Below are 18,570 nucleotides of genomic sequence, written 5' to 3'. Positions count from 1 at the left end.
GGGGGAGAGCTACAACCAGCAGAGCTCAGTGGGAGCTCTCCATGGTGCTGTTAAGGCCTGACTGTATCTGGTTGCATCTTGCCGAGTCCAGCTACTTTAACCTGAACCTGTCTTTTATCTTGATGTGACCCTGCTCACTGAGACTTTACATGACATGACCTTTATGGAAGAGTCTTGGTTTCATGGGAGATCTGCTACCACGTCCTCCAATCACCCCCAGCCTTAGCAAAACAGGATTTGCTAAATTACTGATTCTTTGCCGTTCTCTATTTTGAGTCGTCATCTTCTTTGGCGACCACTTGGAGCTGAACACAGTCTTACCAGTGAGTCTGTGAGTGACTGTGGAGGCCAATTCTGGATCCACACGTCCCATTAGCCACAAATTGGCTGTCTTTGAATGCAACACTGAACCATTGTTTACTGCTACGTGCCCAAGCAGCAGTTAGCCTCAGCTTTATCAGTGAGCCTTTGACTCGTGCACGTTCCCCTCTCCTCCCTCCCTTCAGAGAGGCCATGAGGAGGATATTGAAAGCTTTTGCTTCCCGTTCTAAATTAACTTGCTTTGGCTGATACACCAGGAACCACCATAACTGGATAGAAACGAGTTGGCCACACTTTCTGGAAACCTCCTGTTCAGACTATTGCTGTTTGTGTTGGCCTTAAAATAGTCTAGGAACTGAAATTGGTCCAGAATAGGGCCAGGAATATATTGATTGGGACTGGGTGTTTCAACTATATCACACCTGATGCTCCCCAGTTCATTTCTGGGTACAATTTAAACTGCTGGCTTTAACTTTAAAGGTAAAGGGTAAAGGAACCCCTGACCATTAGGTCCAGTCGTGACCGACTCTGGGGTTGCGGCACTCATCTCACTTTATTGGCCGAAGGAGCCGGCATACAGCTTCCGGGTCATGTGGCCAGCATGACTAAGCCGCTTCTGGAGAACCAGAGCAGCGCATGGAAATGCCGTTTACCTTCCCGCCGGAGCGGTACCTATTTATCTACTTGCACTGTGACGTGCTTTTGAACTGCTGGGTTGGCAGGAGCAGGGACCGAGCAACGGGAGCTCACCCCATCGCAGGGATTCGAACCGCCGACCTTCTGATCGGCAAGTCCTAGGCTCTGTGGTTTAACCCACAGCGCCACCAAAAGCCTTAATTGCTTGAGATTAGGTTACTTGTGAGATTGCCTTCTTCTGCATATACCTACTTGAAACCTATCCTCTAGAGAGATCCTGCTCCAATTACCTTGTTCAAACCTCTCTGGGTTATTCTATCACTGAGAAGACCCTCTTCCTAGTGGTCACCCTATACTTCTAGGGGTTACCACTAGGAAGAGGATCTTCTCAGTGATGGAATCACCTAGAGAGGTTTGCCCAGTGGATGCTGCCAATCTCTTTATCCTGGCTTTACAGGAAGACGAGATGGGAGGGCTTAATGTGCAACCAAAAGCTCACAGACATAACACTAGACCATGATTTAATGATATATCTGAACTATAGCATTTTTTCTTCAACTTTATCTGTGAACCTTGGCAAAGGCACCTCTAGGAATACAAATTATCTAAATGTAAGGGGTTATTTGTACCCATGTACCGTATTTTTCACCCTATAGGACGCACTTTTCCCCCTCCAAAAATGAAGGGGAAATGCGTGTGCGTCCTATGGGGCAAATGCAGGCTTTCACTGAAGCCTGGAGAGGGAGAGGGGTCGGTGCGCACCGACCCCTCTCGCTCTCCAGGCTTCAGGAGAGCCGCAGCGCCAGTCCCACAAGGTCGGGGGACAGCGGGGAGGCGGAACGCCGCCATCCCGCTGTCTCCCGATGTGGTTTGGAGGCTGACGGCGGGGAGACGCGTGCTTCTCCCGGCCGCCAGCCCCGCAAGCTCCGGGGACAGCGGGGAGGCGCAGCGCGTCCTCCCGCTGTTCCCGGACCTGGTCTGCAGGCGGGCGGGGGGGGGAAGAAGAGCTCTTCTCCCCGCCGCCAGCCCCGCAAGCTCCGGGGATAGCTGGGAGGCGCAGCGCGTCCTTCCGCTGTCCCCGGACCTGATCTGCAGGCGGGCGGTGGGGAGAAGAGCGCTTCTCCCCGCTGCCTGCCCCGCAAGCTCCGGGGACAGCTGGGAGGTGCAGCGCGTCCTCCTGCTGTCCCCGGACCTGATCTGCAGGTGGGTGGCGGGGAGAAGAGCGCTTCTCCCCACTGCCGGCCCCACAAGCGCCTGGGGGGGAAATATTTTTTTTTCCTTTATTTCCCCCCCCAAAAAACTTGGTGCGTCCTATGGGCTGGTGCGTCCTATGGGGCGAAAAATACGGTACATGTCTTTCTTCTATGGAAGTGTAAAGTGTGGTGGCTCAACTACTATCACAATATGCCACTACTGAATGAATTGCACTGGCTGCCAATTAGCTGCTGGGCTAGGTTCAAAGCACTGGCACTGGTTTGCAAACCCCTACAGAGCTTGGGACCAGGATACCTAAAAAAATTGTTTCACCCCAACCAAGCAATGCTTTTTGCAGGAAAGGGCACCCTGTAGATACCATCCTATCAGGCTGTCCAGTCAGCAGGATGTTGGAATTGGACCTTGAGTCCAATTGCCGTTGGGAATTTCCATTCTAGAACAGACAGGTGCCTTCTCTATTGGCTTTTGGCACCTGCTAAAAGTGTTCCTCTTTCAACAAGTCTTCCAAAATGTTTATTTCAAAGATATCTCAAAGAATCTGTCCTGGACCGGACCTGACCGGACCTGTTTTTTTAACCTGGTCTTAGATTTATAATTGTTAATTGTTTTTATATGCAATTGCCTTTACATAACTGTTTTATATATGTCATTATATTGTAAATTGCTTTGAGATGCCTCATTGGGAGGAATTCATAAAGGAAAGAAACATACAAATAGTAATAGAAACTAAATTTGGCCTCCAGCAGGTTTGTTCACATGGTTAAGTTTCCTTTTGAAGCTATTCAGTCTCTCAACATCTCCCTCCATTACCATGTGGAATATGTTTCATCTAATAAAAGAAAAGAATGTGCATTCAAATAAGCATTTCAATAAGAAAGAAGGGACATACATTTTGTCCACCAGCGAGATCCCATTTGAAGTTTCCATACTGGTTTACTATGCACTCAGACTGCTTCTTAAAATTTGTTGCAGATGTTTGACTCCACCAGTCTACAAGGTCCCCATTCTCATTAAAATTTCTACCTGAAATAACATATACACATAAGAAATTTGCAATGATAGTCTTGAAGACACTGAAAATATGAAATTGTCTTGTGCTGTAGCTGACTAGTGGTCCATGGAACAATATTGCCTACTCAGAAAGGCTCTCCATGACCTCAGGCTAAAGTCCTAAGGATTGAATCTAGTATCATACACACCAGGTTGAGGAACCTTTTGCCCTCCAGATGTTGCTGAACTCCAATACCAAGCAGCCCCAGCATGCATGGCCAGTATCAGATATGGGGATCTGCTACTGAGTGATAATCTTCTGCCTAGCAACAAGAGTTTGCAACATGAGCACACACTTCCAAGCCAACATCAGTAGAATGTGCAGTGCTTGACTCCAGCACCACTCACTTTCAGCACTATCGGCAATCCATTTTGTATAATGTTCTATCATAACGTATGGTGACATCAGACAAAATATGAAGGCCTTTGACTTTTCTGATGGATTAATCTGATTCCAGCCAGGTGCTCTGCTTGATTCAGGAAACCGGGTTCCTTAACATTCACCAAGCATGTTTCCCAATGTAGGCAATGATGTGCTCATCCAGTGGTAGGCAGGAAGTTGCCATCTGCACATTCACCGTTCCTTTGGAATGGGTTCAGTGGCTGGCCAGGACCAGAAGATCATCCCTCTTGGAAAGATGCAGGGGGATGGGAAAAGAGGAATATTTGGCATCATGGCGTGACTGATGTTTCATTCAGCTGCTTTGTTAATAAGGTGCTGGTTGTGAATGAGGAAATGTTATGTTGCTGGCATAAATCTTTGGTTCTTGCTTATGATAAGGGTGGGGAAGTTGTGGCCCTCTAGAGGTTGCTAGATCACAACTTCCCTCATCCCTGGTCATTGGCCATGCTGTCTGCGGCTGATGGGAATTGGAGTTCAACAACATATAGGGACCACTGGTTCCCATCCCTGTTTTATGGGTAGTATCATGTAATGCAATAAATGCCAAGAAGCACAGGAGAGAGGGCCTTGCACACTTGCTGTTTACAAGATAATAATAATTGGGGCTTCTGGTAATATGTAAAGCCACCCTTAGCCCCTGGGAGATGAATAATAGAGATTTTTTTTTTTTCTGGTGCAAAGCAGAAACAGGGCTTGATTAAATTAAATCAGGATTGCCTCTCTTCACGCACCATACAGATTAGGTAAAGTAATACCAATGGTGAAACATGAGTTCTCTTTCTTACCATTATCGTCAAAGCCATGAGTGATTTCATGCCCAATGACCATGCCAATGCCACCATAATTCAAGGATTTAGGCTGAGCTGCACTGAAGAAAGGTGGTTGCAAAATGCCAGCAGGAAAGACTGCAGAAAGAGATATGACGCCATAGATGACAAGTTAATCTTTTGTACCAGCTCAAACTATTTGCAAAAACACAAGCTCAATTAAATAAACATCCTGGAAATTTTAGCCAACGGTGTGGCTGATTAATTCAAACTACCTCTCCTTCCCCTTCCACCCGATTTGTCTTGCTCTTTGATCACCAGGTGCCCTTCAAATGCATGCTCAACTGTACAGGATCCAATAGCATGATGCCATCCAAGGCTGGAGGGGGGCAGCTGTGAATAATGTGACCCCTGCAGGTAGGGCCAATGGTGCGAGGATGTAACTGAATGTCACACTTAGTGCAAGGATTTTTCTGTCCCTCTCCTCTCCTCACCTGCCTCTTAAACCTGCCCTAGGAGTTCCCCAATTCAACTCTCTGGACCTCTGGAGTACATTTGGGGAGCATGTGGGACACATGCGTGGGGAAGAGTGGTAACACCCCACTGTACAAGAGGAAATCCTTGCTCTGATGGGACATGGTAGCTGCATACCTCCCTAAGTCTTTCCTATGAAAATGAGAGAGACATACCAGGGCAGGGCTGGGGAATTTGTGCCCCCCCCAAGATGTTACTGACTACAGTTCCCATTATCCCTGTCTATGGTCATGCTAGCTGATAATGTCTATGGTCATGCTAGGTGTCCAATACTATCTTTTACCTACATGATCTGCACTGACCACAAGGTCATATTATTTATGGATGTGCCCTTCAGCATGATGCTGAAACAGTTGCTATTTTCTGGGCCTTCAGGTTCAGGGCACATGAGTTTCCAAAGCCCACCCACTCCTTTCTTGGCTAGAGCACAAGGGCTCTTCTGTCCATAAGCCATGGGTGTTGTTTTCCCTCTGTTTTCCCTCAACAACGTGAGTTTTCCATCCCACCCCTTCCTTTCTGTTTCCTCCACTTCCTAGATTCCAACCCCACTTCTCAGCCTATTGCCTACTCTTTTGTTTTGTATTTTGTTTCCAACTATCCTGCTTTCCAAAATTGCAGTTCTCCTGTCCCATAGCTCGCATAAGATTTCCTCCAATGCTTCAAGCTGAAATTCCAGGATCTGATTAACAGGACCTATTATGTTTCTTCCGTAATCACCCAACTCTCAGAGGAACTGGTCCAGATGTTGCAGCCAGCAACTGTTGGCTTGTCCAACCCTTTGCTAAGGTCACGCTAACCATCTGTTGTCTTGTGGCCCTCCAAAAATTAGGGTATTGCCATCGTTGGTTGTTTAGATAGGAAAGGGAGCTGATTCCAACTTGTGACAATACACCATGGAGGCCATCCATTTCCCACGGTTTTTACAAATTGTAAGCTGTGATTGGCAAGCACAACCCAGCTTACCAAGGAGAAACAGAAGGTGACCATAAAATTATATTGACTTGAGGTTAAATCCCATACTACTTCCACCACACATTGGTTTAGGGTAAAAGTACACACAAAAATAAATACACCATTCCCTACACATAGGCTTATTGTTTTTCCTTTCCAGTTTTATGAACTGCTTCACTTTGTATTGCAGCCCTTGAAAGTGTCAAAACGTTCTGCTATTAACTCTGTTAGAGAAATGCAACTCTAATGGATGAGATGTTTATTCTAAGCTACTTCATAGCAAACCAATGCTTGCTTATAACATTTGCAAAACTTGAGCAATCTCAAGCAATGCCAGAGAGATGAGAATTATTCCTACGAGGCTCCCCCTTCCTAACTAGTAAAAAATTTGCCCATATCCACGAGCCATATAGCTGTGAAGAGGGAATTGCAATTCTTTTCCCGGCTGCCCATTTAAAGACTGCCAGGAATAGAAGCCAAATTTCCTAAATTCTTGTAACTTGAGTATGTCCACAGAGACTTTTGCCATAATATGTTTATGCACTGAATGTGGGCACAGTGGAACTAACTCTTTTTGTTAATGGATGAGTAAGCATTCCTGCTAATGTGCTGCTTCGTTCTGTCTTGCTTCTGCATAGCACGGCATTTTGCTGTGCTGCACTAGAACCCTTCATGGCTGCCTAAAGTTTTGCGGCTTCATTTTGACCTAAAGTATATTCCAACCTATTTCAGCTTATTCCAACAGGGCCAAGCTCTCTTCCTCAGTGTCCATCAAATTTCACACCAACTGTGACTAGGATGAATTTCGCACAGCTGTGTCAAAGTTGTCCTCACTTAGCCATGATTTCAAGCAAGATATTCTGCTTGTTCTTCTTCAGAAATAAAACAGTTCTAGGCCTATGACACCAGAGGCCTAAAACTGGTGTGTGAAGAAGCATTGGGCTCTGGGCTCAGCTCCTTCATATGGTCAGCCCCTGAATTGCAGGTGGCAGCTTCCAAGGAGAAGTACCCTCAGGTCCTAGATAGAGTCTGTCCACCCATAATGTCTATTGGGTCCTTCAGGACAGGAAGTATAAGAGGACTTCCTGTCCCAGTTAATCCTTGACTGCAGAACTGCATTGAAAAATTCTGAGAACTGAGAATTTTAAAGGATCGTTTCATTCTGGTTCACTTGTTTCAGGAAGTGCAAATTAGGTAAATTCACCTTTCAGTGGGAACTGAACTGAATTTCTGCCCCATCCGTAGTCTAGCCTCTTACTTTCTTGATTCTGTCTCCATTCATAAGTAATTTCACTGACTCCAATGCAGCTAGATTTGATACATAGAAGAATCAGTGTAGGATTTTGTTGGAGATGTTGTTCGGATGCCTAATTATCGTCTTCCAAAGCAACTACTCTATTCTGAACTTAAAAATGGAAAGTGTAACGCTGATGGTCAACAAAATAGGTTTAAAGACTCTCTCAAGGCAAGTCTCTCTCAAGGCAAGTCTAAAAAAATTAAGTAACACTGGCCTGCAAGTGTTCCAGCTGGAGAACAGCCTTTACCAAACGTATCATAGACTTTGAAGACACTCAATTCAGGACGAAAGGGGGAAACGTGCTAAGAGGAAGGTGTGTTTGGCAAACTCTCACCATGATCAACTCCACCCAGAAACCTATATCCCCACTGTGGAAGGATGTGTGGATCCAGAATTGGCCTCCACAGTCACTTACAGACTTACTGTTAAAACCTTGTTCATGGAAGACAAACTTACTCGGCTACGAGTAATTGCCAAAGAAAAAGAAGAAGTCCATCACAGTGAACTCAGATGTCCTTGTTCAGGGTAAATTCCACTTTCTGTCGTGTTAATAAAGTGTGAAAATATGGTCCCAGAATAGTTGCAAACCATCACTTTCATTTCAGCATTACTGCTGGCAAGGTCATCTCACACAAAAACTGACATCATTCTTTTTACACCCCTGCTATGAAAGTTCAGCATGTAAGACTTGCAATCTGGTTTGAACCTGGCTGAATGCTTAGCTTAAAGCCAGAAAAATTCATTAAAGAATTCCACTTTTACTGGGCAGGGACTGCAGGGTCACAAGTCAAGCTTTTCTTCTATGTCTGTCTGTCTGTCCGCCCGTCTGTCCGGCTGTCTATCCTAATTTTATACTGTTAAATATAATAATAAAATCTAAGTGTTTTAGATAAAAATACAACAATGACATCCAATAAAATTCCCTCAAAACTAGATAAAAACTAAATGCAATATTAAAACAAAGTAAAGCTATATCTCACAAATAAAACTGACTAGTAAATAATAAATACATAGCTGACTTCTGGATTCACAAGCACTTCAGGTATAGAGGGCTATGCTAAAATATTACAGACTAGTGGTCTGTGGAGAAAACATATTGCAGAGGGATAGAGAGCTTTGATGCTTTCTTTCCAAGCATTGGGGAGGAGCAGGGGAACCCCACCCCTGTCATCTTGTTTGTAAGTAAGGAAGCCAGCCTCCTACACTTGTAATTTCCCCTTATCCAGAGAAATGAACAGAAATCTCCCCCCCCCTTTTTTTTTCCATGGAAGAATGAGGCAAATAAAACGGAAAGGCAAGTTTAGTCCAGCACTGAATCAGGCTGCAGGCTTCCCCCATTCTTCCAGAGAGTTGGCGGTAGTGACTGCATCAGTATAATGAATACAAAATAAATAAGCAATACATTAATTCAGCAAAAGCACACGCTCCAGTAAAATGCTTTGAAATTATCCCCCTCCAACTTGATTTGTGCTTTGTTGAGTGTGTCAAGTCGATACTCTCATATTTTCCAAAGGAAGCAAGAATGAAAAAGATGCTTCCTTTGCTAAAGCAGCTCATCTTTAAAGCATCTGGCCAATGTCAATAGGACCAGAAACCAAAGAAACCATGAAGCAGAACATGTTTTTGAACGTCTATAGTAGGACAGCATTTTGGATAACAAGACTACCTGCTGCAGGTCAAGGACACACAACACCAAAATTATAGTATGGCATGGTGTAGCAACATCCTCTAGATGTGGTTGGACTACAGTTTCCATCATCCCAGACCACTGGACTTGCTGGCTGGGGCTGATGGGAGCTGGAGTCCCTGATGTTATTGTATACTACAGTACAGCATAAATCTGCTGAGCCGGTAGAGAGATGGACACTGTGTTCCTACAGCAATTTATTGCATTTCCCTGGTAGTTCCCTAACTGTTAATTTCCGCATTATATTTGAGCTTTCACATATTGTAAAGGAAAATATTTTTTGCCAGAAGCATATAACACAGAAATGGATACTAAACTTATGGTGTACTCTGCTATATTTCTGGAAGTGGCTTTTACATTTTATGAAAGCTCAAACAGAGTGCAGAAATCAAAAGTTAGGGAAACATCGGGAAAGTAGAATAAACTACCATGTTGAAAAAGCCAGAGAGATCAACAAGTGAAAAAGTCCACTTTCTGACCTGATCTGAGCTGAGACAGGGGACAAGAAGTAACCCGTTTCTCACCACATGGCCAGAAAGTGTTTCTAAGAGAGACTCAGCTTACCAATTTGATTCCTGCTTGCTGAATAAAAGGCATTGACGACAGCTGCGCCACTTATCCACCTATGAAAAATTGAAGAGACATGTTGATGACGGATGGCATCAGGGCCGGATTTAGGTTTGATGAGGCCCTAAGCTACTGAAGGTAATGGGGCCCTTTATATGTCCAGCTGTCCTTTGTCAACAACAAATTGCCACTGTTTTTTTTTGTGTGTGTGTGTTGAATATATGCTATATGGTAATTTATGGACCTCATAGGTATCTAAAGCCATTTGCCCATAACAAATAGGACCCTACACAACACAAAACACTGTTGCTGTATGTAGGTTTTATGTTATTTGTTTTTTATCTTATATTTTGGAAGTGTACATCCAGGTGTTTTTTTTTCCTTTAATTTTTTTGGGCCCCCAAGAGAGTGGAGCCCTAAGCTATAGCTTGTTTAGCTTACAGTATATGTAAATCTGGCACTGGATGGCATCAGCAAGAGGAGAAAACTGAAAGGCATTGAATCTCTCTAAATCTGAATTTCATTTTAAAAAATACCCAGTAAAGTAGAACCATAAAATTGTAGAGTTGGAAGGGATCCTGAGGGTCATCTAGCCCAACCCCCTACAATGCAGGGGTCCCGGGTGGGCTCGAACCACCAACCTTCTGGTTAACAGCTGGATACACTGACACAATGTGTCACAGGAGGCAAAATCCCACTGGCATGTTCTCATGAATTTTAAGTCTCATTGAAATAAATGTGTGCCATGGAGGAATACACTATAGCATACTGTTAGAAGACTGAAAGCCTGATTCAGCATTCAGTTCCCTGGTATGCTTGTTGCCTGTCAGCTCAGCTGGGCAAATGGGTGGGCAGCATGACTGAAGGCACCCATGGAGGCTCCCTACCGACATGCTAATGAATGCCCATAGATCATGACAGAGGCTGCTCCCTAGCACATGCATCCAGTTTTAGTCCTACTGGACCTTTGCAAGGAGCTCTGGTTTAGTGGGAACCTGAGTTAGCATTAATCACAGCTAACATTGGTGCTGACATACCACTGAACCGCAGTTAAGCTCAATGGGGGACAGTTTAGGGGAATTGATCCTGAGAATATGCCCTCCCCACAAGAGCTTTCCATTCCAGTCCCTTAATAAGAACAGTGCACACAAAGAAATTACGAGGTACAGTATTCCTGATTGCTGTGATAGTAGGAATAGAATTCGAGAATCCCCAACTTTGTTTTAAAATCATGAGACCTGGTGCAAAGGCAAGAATATCTCCTTTAACATGAAGTTAACATGAACCCTTCTGGCTACCAACAGGTGCCACTTTTGCAAATAGCCAGAACCAGATTATTATTATTTTTTAAGCACTGCATTTACAGTGTAAACCATTTAAATACGTACTCTTCCTTGTCCACTTTTTCTCTAAGCTTCTTCAGCCTTTCCTTCTGGCTAAAGTTTAAGTTCTGAATAATGTTCTCAAAATATTCTTCTTCTTTGTAGTGCAGCTTACAAGAAAGAGAGAGAAATGCTCGTGTTATTTGCTGGAGGGTAGGGAAAAACTAGAGGAGCACTGTTGCTCGAGTAGTATTCTTCCCCAACTTCGCACCCCCCATATGTTTTGGACTATGGCTCCCATCAGCTGGAATAGAGGAACTGCTGCATGGACTGTATAATAATAATAATAATAATAATAATAATAATAATAATAACAACAGTAATAATAGTTTGGATTTGATATCCTGCTTTATCACTACCCGAAGGAGTCTCAAAGCGGCTAACATTCTCCTTTCCCTTCCTCCCCCACAACAAACACTCTGTGAGGTGAGTGGAGCTGAGAGACTTCAAAGAAGTGTGACTGGCCCAAGGTCACCCAGCAGCTGCATGTGGAGGAGCGGAGACGCGAACCCGGTTCACCAGATTACAAGTCTACCATTCTTAACCACTACACCACACTGGCATAAGGCTTTTCACTTATACCTCCAAGGTAGACACTTGGTACCTGCTACCATTAAATCTTAAACACTCTCTGCTGTCCAAAATAGTTTTTCATATGTACTTACATCTTTGTATTCCGCATTCAGCTTATTAGTATCCGTCAGAATCTCATCAGGGTAGCCAATCCTTTCTTTGATTGCTATGGCCTAAAAAATAAACCATGGTCACTGGTGAACTGGAATCAAGTTGTATATTCAGACATCATAGGGATAGTGAGAAGTCATCTACAGGCTTTTCAATTTGCTCTTCTAGATTTTGCAGACCAGACCCAGTCAATGAGTGGTGGTCTGGGCAACTGCTACTTTGTTTATGATACCAGTTCCCAAAGTGGTTTTGGAAGCGATGGGAAAGTCAAGTCTTCCTTGTCCTTGTTGTATGCTGAAGATGCTCTTCTTTGCCATGGCCTCAGACACATGAGATATGTATTTTGATGGCTCTGTTCTTGGGACTGTGATATATTTTAACTGTTTTTCATGTTGAATTTTAGATGGCTGTAACCTGCCCTCTGTATAGTTAAAGCCATGGTTTTCCCAGTAGTGATGTATGGAAGTGAGAGCTGGACCATAAAGAAGGCTGATCACCGAAGAATTGATGCTTTTGAATTATGGTGCTGGAGGAGACTCTTGAGAGTCCCATGGACTGCAAGAAGATCAAACCTCTCCATTCTTAAGGAAATCAGCCCTGAGTGCTCACTGGAAGGACAGATCGTGAAGCTGAGGCTCCAATACTTTGGCCACCTCATGAGAAGAGAAGACTCCCTGGAAAAGACCCTGATGTTGGGAAAGATGGAGGGCACAAGAAGAAGGGGGCGACAGAGGACGAGATGGTTGGACAGTGTTCTCGAAGCTACAAACATGAGTCTTATCAAACTGCGGGAGGCAGTGGAAGACAGGAGTGCCTGGCGTGCTCTGGTCCATGGGGTCACGAAGAGTCGGACACAACTAAACGACTAAACAACAAACCTGCCCTGGGATCTGTTAGTGAAGAGCAGGTAATAATAATAATATCACCCAAGAAGGGCTGGGAGAGCAATTTACCTGAAACCCAAGGAAGTCACTGGCAGTCAACACAGACAATACTGATCTAGCTGCACCAGCATGAAGAAGCTTCCTATGTTGTTATGACAATGAAATAAGCCCATATGTCACATCAGGGCTTCCACAACTTGGGTCTCCAGCTGTTTTTGGACTACAATTCCCATCAGCCCTGACCACTGGACCTACTAGCTAGGGATGATGGGAGTTGGTCCAACAACAGCTGGAGACCCAAGTTTGGGAAACCCTGTGTTACATGAAGAATGTTCTACCTCTTCCACTCTTTGCAATGAATTATTTCTGATCTTCTCTTTTGGATAAAGAAAGTAACAGGCTTTCATTGGCCTCCAAATTTCAAATTCTATTTTTTTTTTATGTATATAAAAATTAAAAACTTGCCTTTTCTTCTGCTTTCTTTTTGGTTTCTGCATCCATCCAATTGAGCTCATCAAGTGTTTGTATAAAAACCTCACGAATCTGAGTGATCATCTCTTGCACCTGAGGATGTACAAGATTAAATCGTTCAATTTTTATCATACATGGGTGACATTCTGGCATGTTGCATCCCAGTTGCCACTGATGGAAGCATTGGCTCTTGTTTTTCAAAATAGACCGACGACGACTATTTTTATTTTTCAAGGTCAAATTACGGCAAAGCCAAAGGAGTGGAGTTATTGCAAAAGGGAAACAAAACACCTTTGTTACTTAAAACATTTCTATGCCTTCAAATGAAAATATAGTGGTATATCTATGCTGCAGACTTATATTGGTTTAAATACTAGCTCATCTGCGATGGCTTCCAATAAAGATTCCTGGAAAGGGGAGTTTGGTGAGGTTGCTGAGAATTTGTGGTCCTAGCCTCCTCCTAACAGAACCACTGATGCTAGTAACAAAAAAGGTAAAGGACTTTCGATGGTTAAGTCCAGTCAAAGGTAACTATGGGGTGCAGCACTCATCTCGCTTTCAGGCCAAGGCAGCTGGTGTTTTTCACAGACAGCTTTCCAGGTCATGTGGCCAGCATGACTAAACTGCTACTGGCTCATGGAGGACTGTAACAAGTGCTAGAGTGCACAGAACTGCTGTTTACCTTTCTGCCGCAGCGGTACCTATTCATCTACTTGCACTGGCGTGCTTTCAAACTGCTAGGTTGGCAGGAGCTGAGACAGAGCAACGGGAGCTCACCCCATTGTGTGGATTCGAACTTCCAACCTTCCGATCGGCAAGCCCAAGAGGCTCAGTGGTTTAGACCATGGCGCTACCCGTGTCCCATAGATGCTAGTATCCCTTAGTGAGAAGTGAATACTATTAAACCTCTAGCAGCTTGTAGTTTAGAGCCAAACTAGATGTGACTCGCATGAAAGCCCATAATGTGCACATTTTGGTTATGTAAACAGGAGCCAAGCTGGGAAGCTTGAAGAGCCTCATAACTGTGATGGCGGGCAGGCAGAGGATGCTTAATTCTTTCTCTTCCTGCTGTGGTCCTGACTAGAATCACCATTCCGATGCTACAATTTGTATTTAGGAAGGGCAGTAACTCAATGGTAGAGCATCTGTTTTGCATGCAGAAGGTCCCAGGTTCACTTCCTGGTGCCTTTGGGTAGGACTGTGAATGTTCTGTGTCTGAAACCCTAGAGAGCTGCTGCCAGTTAGTGCAAAGCAGTGCACATCTATGGTTCCACCTCCTATTAACCTCCTATCCTATTAACAGCATGGTCAAAGGTCAGGGACGATGGGAGTCTGCAGGGCACCACACAGACAACTACTGGGCAACACTGAGCTGGTTGGATCAATTATCTGTCTCAGTATAAATCATCTTCCTGTGTTCTCATCTTCATGTAAAGAGAAATTCCCCATTGGCACCATTTGCAAAGCTGCTTAGGGTGCCCCACAGCTGCTATTAATGCAACAATATATGCATTCTCAGGATTGGAGTTACATCTAGTTTGGTCCTAAGTGACCCTCCAAGTCTCCTTTATGAAAATATAATCACCAGTCCTTCTTGAGCTGCTTCATATGGTAAACCCGGGGACACCTCACTCTGCAACAGACTAATAATGAGACATGTATACCCTGGCACAGCACCAAAAGTGTGTTTGTGTGGAGCCCACTTTATCAGCCACACATGTGTGCTTTGGGGCACACATGCACGCAGTGCCGGATTTACGTATAAGCTAAACAAGCTATAGCTTAGGGCCCCACTCTCTCAGGGCCCCCAAAAAAATTTAAAGAAAAAAGACACTGGATGTACATTTCCAAAATATGGGATAAAAAACAAATAAAATAAAACCTACATACAGCAACAGTGTTTTGTGTTGTGTAAGCTCCTATGATGTAAGTAATGGGCCCCACCTGCTAGCCTGCTCCCTAAAATACCACTATCACTATTAATATACTTCTTAATTTTATTTTAGTTCAACCATTACTTTGATCAAAACAAAATAAAAAAATTCCTTCCAGTAGCACCTTAAAAACCAACTAAGTTAGTTCTAGGTATGAGCTTTCGTGTGCATGCACACTTCTTCAGATACACACTGTGTATCTGAAGAAGTGTGCATGCACACGAAAGCTCATACCTAGAACTAACTTAGTTGGTCTTTAAGGTGCTACTGGAAGGAATTTTTTTATTTTGTTTTGACTATGGCAGACCAACACGGCTACCTATCTGTAACCATTACTTTGATAAAATTCATATTTTGTTATGTGCTAATGGCTTTAGATACCTATTAGGTCCACGAATTACCATATAGCATATATTCAACCCAAAAAAGCAGCGACAATTTGTTGCTGACAAAAGGACAGCTGGACATATAAAGGGCCCCATTACTTTCAGTAGCTTAGGGCCTCATCAAACCCAAATCCGGTCCTGCAGCATGTATACAAAGGTGTTTTTTAATCACCTTTGTGGCTTGCCTTTCTCTAGGTGTATGTATGCCCGTTGTATAGATTCCAGTCTTTGGCAAGTCATTTAACTGGTTGCTGAAATTTGTGAAGATGGAACACATTCACCAAACTCCAGTCCAGCAAGGAATACTCTGAATGCAGGCGATTCACCCACCATAAGATGGGTGGAGGGGTAACTGCCTGCATCAGGAAGCCGATATAATCAATATAATCCTTCCAGCCACAAACTCATAGGTACAGTGCCAGATGGCAATACCTGCTGCTCGGCTTATGGAGACACCCCCACCCCAAGTTGTGGGAGTAAACTTCCCATCTTCCATTGACCATCTGTTCAGCAGGAAGAAGACAGAGCTCTGTAGATCACCATTTCTTTCGCGGATACACAGATCCAGGGCAATTGTAATTATATGAGGAACCATGATTAGCTTGGGATACATTTTTCTTATTGGCATGTTTTGGCCACTGCTCCTGAGGAGAAGGCTGCAAACCCCAATGGTTTCTTTTGAAGCATTAGACAAAATAAAAATAAAATGGTATTTGGAAATCTATTCTAAGATGGGGGGGGTCGATTAACACACCCCTCCCCAATTTCAGCAAAGTGCATTAAACTGAATTTTCTTTCCTGTAATCTACTGTTCTTTAGCACCTTCACTCTACAACATGCAAGGACTTCTAATCTGCATCATTAGCTAATATCTTGGCTTACAGTCCAGGAAGAGACACATAATCCCATATCAGCCTGTCTGCCAAAAGATGTCTCTTCCAGCTTCTTAAGCCTACTTTTCAAAAAAAAAACAAACCTCAGTGTGGGAGATGTAAAGTTTCATCTCTGCTTTTGGCACCAGAATTCTGTCCTACAGAGAGAGTGATCTCTTACGACTTCACCCTCATTCACCACTGCACTAGGGGGGAAAAGTGGCTTGAAGTATTTTGTGCTGCAACAACATCACTGCTTTTGCCATTCCCACCAATAATCCAAAGCGAATGTCTGTTTAAATACCCAGTAAATAAATAATCAGTTAATGATCTAAGAGTGTTACCACGTGTTTACTGTCTCCAGCAAATGCTTCTTGTACATACAGCCTTCCCACAGCATTCTCCATGTTGCCATTGACATAGTTTGCGCAACGGCGCCAGACAGCAGGATCCGAGGTTGTGCCGTAAAGCACCTGTTAAGCATAAGCATTTGAGAAATTAGTGACAAGCAAGAGGAGAGACTTCGTAGCATCACTAGGTGCTTTCAATTAATCTCGAGGGCTTGGTGTTAATAGACATTAAGTGATATTTAAACAGGAACACAGGTTAAGTGAGCCCATGCAACTCTCTCTGCGTCTTCATGTCTGCAGCTCTGAAATGTTCTCCCGCCCATCTGCTGCTCCTGCCATTGCATTAGCACTGCACCTCCCACTTGGCCACCACCTCCTCTTCCTCCTCCTCCTCTTCTCAGTAAGTGACAGTGACCCACCTGTGGGAAAGCTAAAGCAGTGGCTCTGCCCCAACCAGCGAGCCTCTTCTGGATATAAACCCACTTTCTGGGTAATATGGAGGGCCCAGTGTGGAGACACCATTCATTCAAGGCTGCATCCTATAGGGAATGAGCCCTATGAAAATCAAAGTGACCTAGACTGCTGCAGAACAGCTGGCTTTGCCTGTGTTCGTTGCGTACTACTTTTTGATACAACAGGAGTTCCTTCCTTTCCCTTTGGTGTCCTTTAAGGATGCTGGGGGCAGGTAGTTCAGTGGAAGAGCAGTGGTTTTGCATGCAGAAGGTCCAAGGTTCAACCCCCAACATCTCCACGTAGGGCTGGACAGGTCCTCTGTCTGAAACCCTAGAGAGCCACTACCAGTCATTGTAGACCAGGAGTATTCATTGTGGTGCCCTCCAAACATGGCTGGATTCCAACTCTACTGTAGCCAGCATGGCAAATGGTTGGAGATGATGGGAGTCATAGTCATGGAGAGTGTGCCATGACAACAGCTAGATGACCCAATGACCTGTCTCGTTATAAGGCAGCTTCATCTGTTTATATGTTCCTGTGAGAAAGCTGGCAGGGCAGAACTCGTCTCAAATTCAAAACTCCAGCAACAGGTGGGCTGAGGAATTTCCTGAAGAACCGGTTTGAAAGTGCCATACAGATTACTGTCATATCTCTCCCCTGCAGAAAGAGCTCCCAGTCAATTTCACAGCTCTGCATGCAAACCATTAGAGCTAGATGAAACTTTGCAGCTTCAGTGAAACTTACTACTGTTTCATGTGCCTTCTATTGCCTGCAAAGAAAGCAGTATCCTTGGGCTGTGCAGATTCTACCTTCAGTGACCTTGCTGCACTAGGTGAGAAGAAGCTGAGGCTTAAGAACTACGCTATGGTAGAGAAATCTGATACAGTCGTGCTAGTAAGCATCAAAGCAATCTTCTGGCAAGCTGAGTTCTTTGTTCCACGGCCCACCACAGTGGTTTTCTTGCTTTACATTTTGAAAAGAAGTATATTATTACGGAAGGGTCAGTTCAAAGTTATTCTGACTTCAAAAAGACACTGGCTTTGGGGTGATAGCAGTGTAGAAGATTTCATGGTTACGTTCTGGAATGCAGTTTTTATTCACCAGTTTTTAATTTTAAGACAAACAAACGTGAATCCATTCATTGCTTTGTTTTCAACTGTAGCCCACAATAACTCTTAAGGTCCCATTATCTCCTACCACATCAGTGTGCTGTCAAAAGAAAAAACATTCTTTGGGGTCCGGTTTCGCCACAAGACCTTGAAACAGTGTATGAGGGAACTCTTGGAATTCTATTGCTTATTTCTGCTTGGATACAGAGTGATTCTGAAGCCTGCTCACTTGTGGTCTGCTCGGCTGGCCCCGCCTTCACCAAAGCCACTGATTGGATTATTTGAACCGGGGTTTGGCGGGAACCCCCAATGACTGCGACGTCAGGAAGGCGGGCCAGCACAACCAGCTGGTAAGTCTCATGTGGCTCAGGGGTGCTGTGCGCGGTCCCACAAAGTGCGCCCACAATTGGAGGCGTTAGCGTTCATTCTGCTGCCACTACCACCCATGGCACAGCACCAAAAGTGTGTGTTGGGGAGCCTACTTTATTAGCCACACATGTTGCCAACAACCTGTGCATTTCAAAAAACCTTCATGGATCACGGTAGAATCTTTCCATATGAATATATCCAGTGCTATATGGGGGTAACATGGCCTGTGCTGAGAAAACTGTTCACCC

At 44.2% G+C, this 18,570-nt stretch overlaps 1 protein-coding gene across 3 annotated transcripts in view; it reads right to left on the bottom strand.

Moving 5' to 3' along the window:
* MME (membrane metalloendopeptidase) overlaps positions 1–18,570 on the bottom strand; it is a 72,982-nt gene that overhangs the window by 11,245 nt on the left and 43,167 nt on the right. For all 3 annotated transcript variants that reach the window (XM_081862395.1, XM_081862393.1, XM_081862394.1), the window contains exons 13-19: positions 16,386–16,514; positions 12,844–12,942; positions 11,476–11,556; positions 10,817–10,920; positions 9,426–9,484; positions 4,411–4,530; positions 3,062–3,195 (exon numbers count right to left, since the gene is read on the bottom strand). In XM_081862395.1, coding sequence (XP_081718521.1) covers positions 3,062–3,195; positions 4,411–4,530; positions 9,426–9,484; positions 10,817–10,920; positions 11,476–11,556; positions 12,844–12,942; positions 16,386–16,514 — 726 coding nt within the window. The remainder of the gene's footprint in view (positions 1–3,061; positions 3,196–4,410; positions 4,531–9,425; positions 9,485–10,816; positions 10,921–11,475; positions 11,557–12,843; positions 12,943–16,385; positions 16,515–18,570) is intronic.

Source organism: Podarcis erhardii, assembly GCF_964252035.2.
Source record: "Podarcis erhardii genome assembly, chromosome: 5".
Classification (NCBI taxonomy): Eukaryota; Metazoa; Chordata; class Lepidosauria; order Squamata; family Lacertidae; genus Podarcis; species Podarcis erhardii.
This window is presented reverse-complemented; position numbering and strand designations above follow the sequence as displayed.